Source organism: Camelina sativa, chromosome 18 (assembly GCF_000633955.1).
Source record: "Camelina sativa cultivar DH55 chromosome 18, Cs, whole genome shotgun sequence".
In the NCBI taxonomy this organism is placed as follows: domain Eukaryota; kingdom Viridiplantae; phylum Streptophyta; class Magnoliopsida; order Brassicales; family Brassicaceae; genus Camelina; species Camelina sativa.
The window spans coordinates 16709024-16710111 of record NC_025702.1 but is presented as its reverse complement, the minus strand read 5'-3'; the positions used below and the strand labels follow the sequence as shown (position 1 = coordinate 16710111).

The 1088-nt window shown below is 34.5% G+C and overlaps 1 protein-coding gene across 1 annotated transcript in view; it reads right to left on the bottom strand.

The window, feature by feature from the left end:
* Positions 1-607, bottom strand: part of LOC104762094 (protein UPSTREAM OF FLC-like) — a 2923-nt gene extending 2316 nt beyond the window's left edge. The window contains exon 1 of the mRNA XM_010485322.2: positions 77-607. Within this exon, the coding sequence (XP_010483624.1) occupies positions 77-320 (244 nt within the window). The 5' untranslated portion in view covers positions 321-607. The remainder of the gene's footprint in view (positions 1-76) is intronic.

The following is a 1088-nucleotide window of genomic DNA, read 5'->3' as shown; positions in this document are numbered from 1 at the left end:
TTTTTTTTTTTTTTTTTTGTCAAGCTATGGATCAAGAAAAGGTGTAATTTTTAACAAAAGGGTTGATTGAAAGTACCTTTGAGATAGAGACCATCGTGGGAAGAGAGAGTGACTTCCATGAAATGAGGATGGTCAAGCTGACCATTACGGCAGAGGTAATAGACGACTGGGACTTTCCGGTTAACGATTGGCTTATGACGAGGTTCAGACCAGATTCGGTTACGGTCCGGACTAGTGTCTTGTTGTTGGTCTTTGGATCTCCTGGGGACCAGATAGTTGTTTTCTGTTGTTGTTGTTCCTCTGAACACTCTTGAACTCATCTTGTTTTGTTTCTTTTGCTTGTGGGGAAAAAAAAGTGAAAAGAAAGACGAAGAACACGAAGTGAAGGAGGAGTTAAAAGTGAGAGTCTTTTAGGGGGGGAGGGGGAGTTATGAGAGAGTGATGTTGATGGAAAGACAAAATCTTTTGTTTATGAGTTTGGATTTATAGAAAGTAAATGAACAAGAGAGGAGAGAGAGAGTGAGTGAGTGAGAGAGATTTTTGAAAAATGGGATGCGAGAGACAAAGGGCTACACAACAAATGAAACTTTGCTCTCTATCTCTCTCTCCTCTGGCTTTTCTGATATAAACCATTTTATCGGCTCTTTCTTGCGCCAGTAGAAAAGCATTTTCCCAAAGTCAATATAAATTTAAATTCTACCATGACTTAATTCAATTATTTTTGTGACTTATTTAAGGAGTACGTTTTCAATTTTGAATATATATATATATATATATATACTACTAAGATTGGTAGAGAGCTAGAGATTCTTATTAAGTTTTTTTTTCATCATTTAGATATTCTTTTTTCTTTTTGGAACTAGACTATACTCTTCAATATAGAATTATTCAAAATGAATGCTATTTTGGTGTAACTTACGTATATATATATATTTTTTGGGTGTATCTTTTGTGTAAAGTCAGTTGGAAGTTTGTGTTTTTTCATAAATTGTGATCAGAAGATCATCAACTAACGATAATATGAGCTTCTGTTCCATTTGAAATCGGTCATGTCGGTTTATAAAGCTTCTAAGTTACATATAGTAATA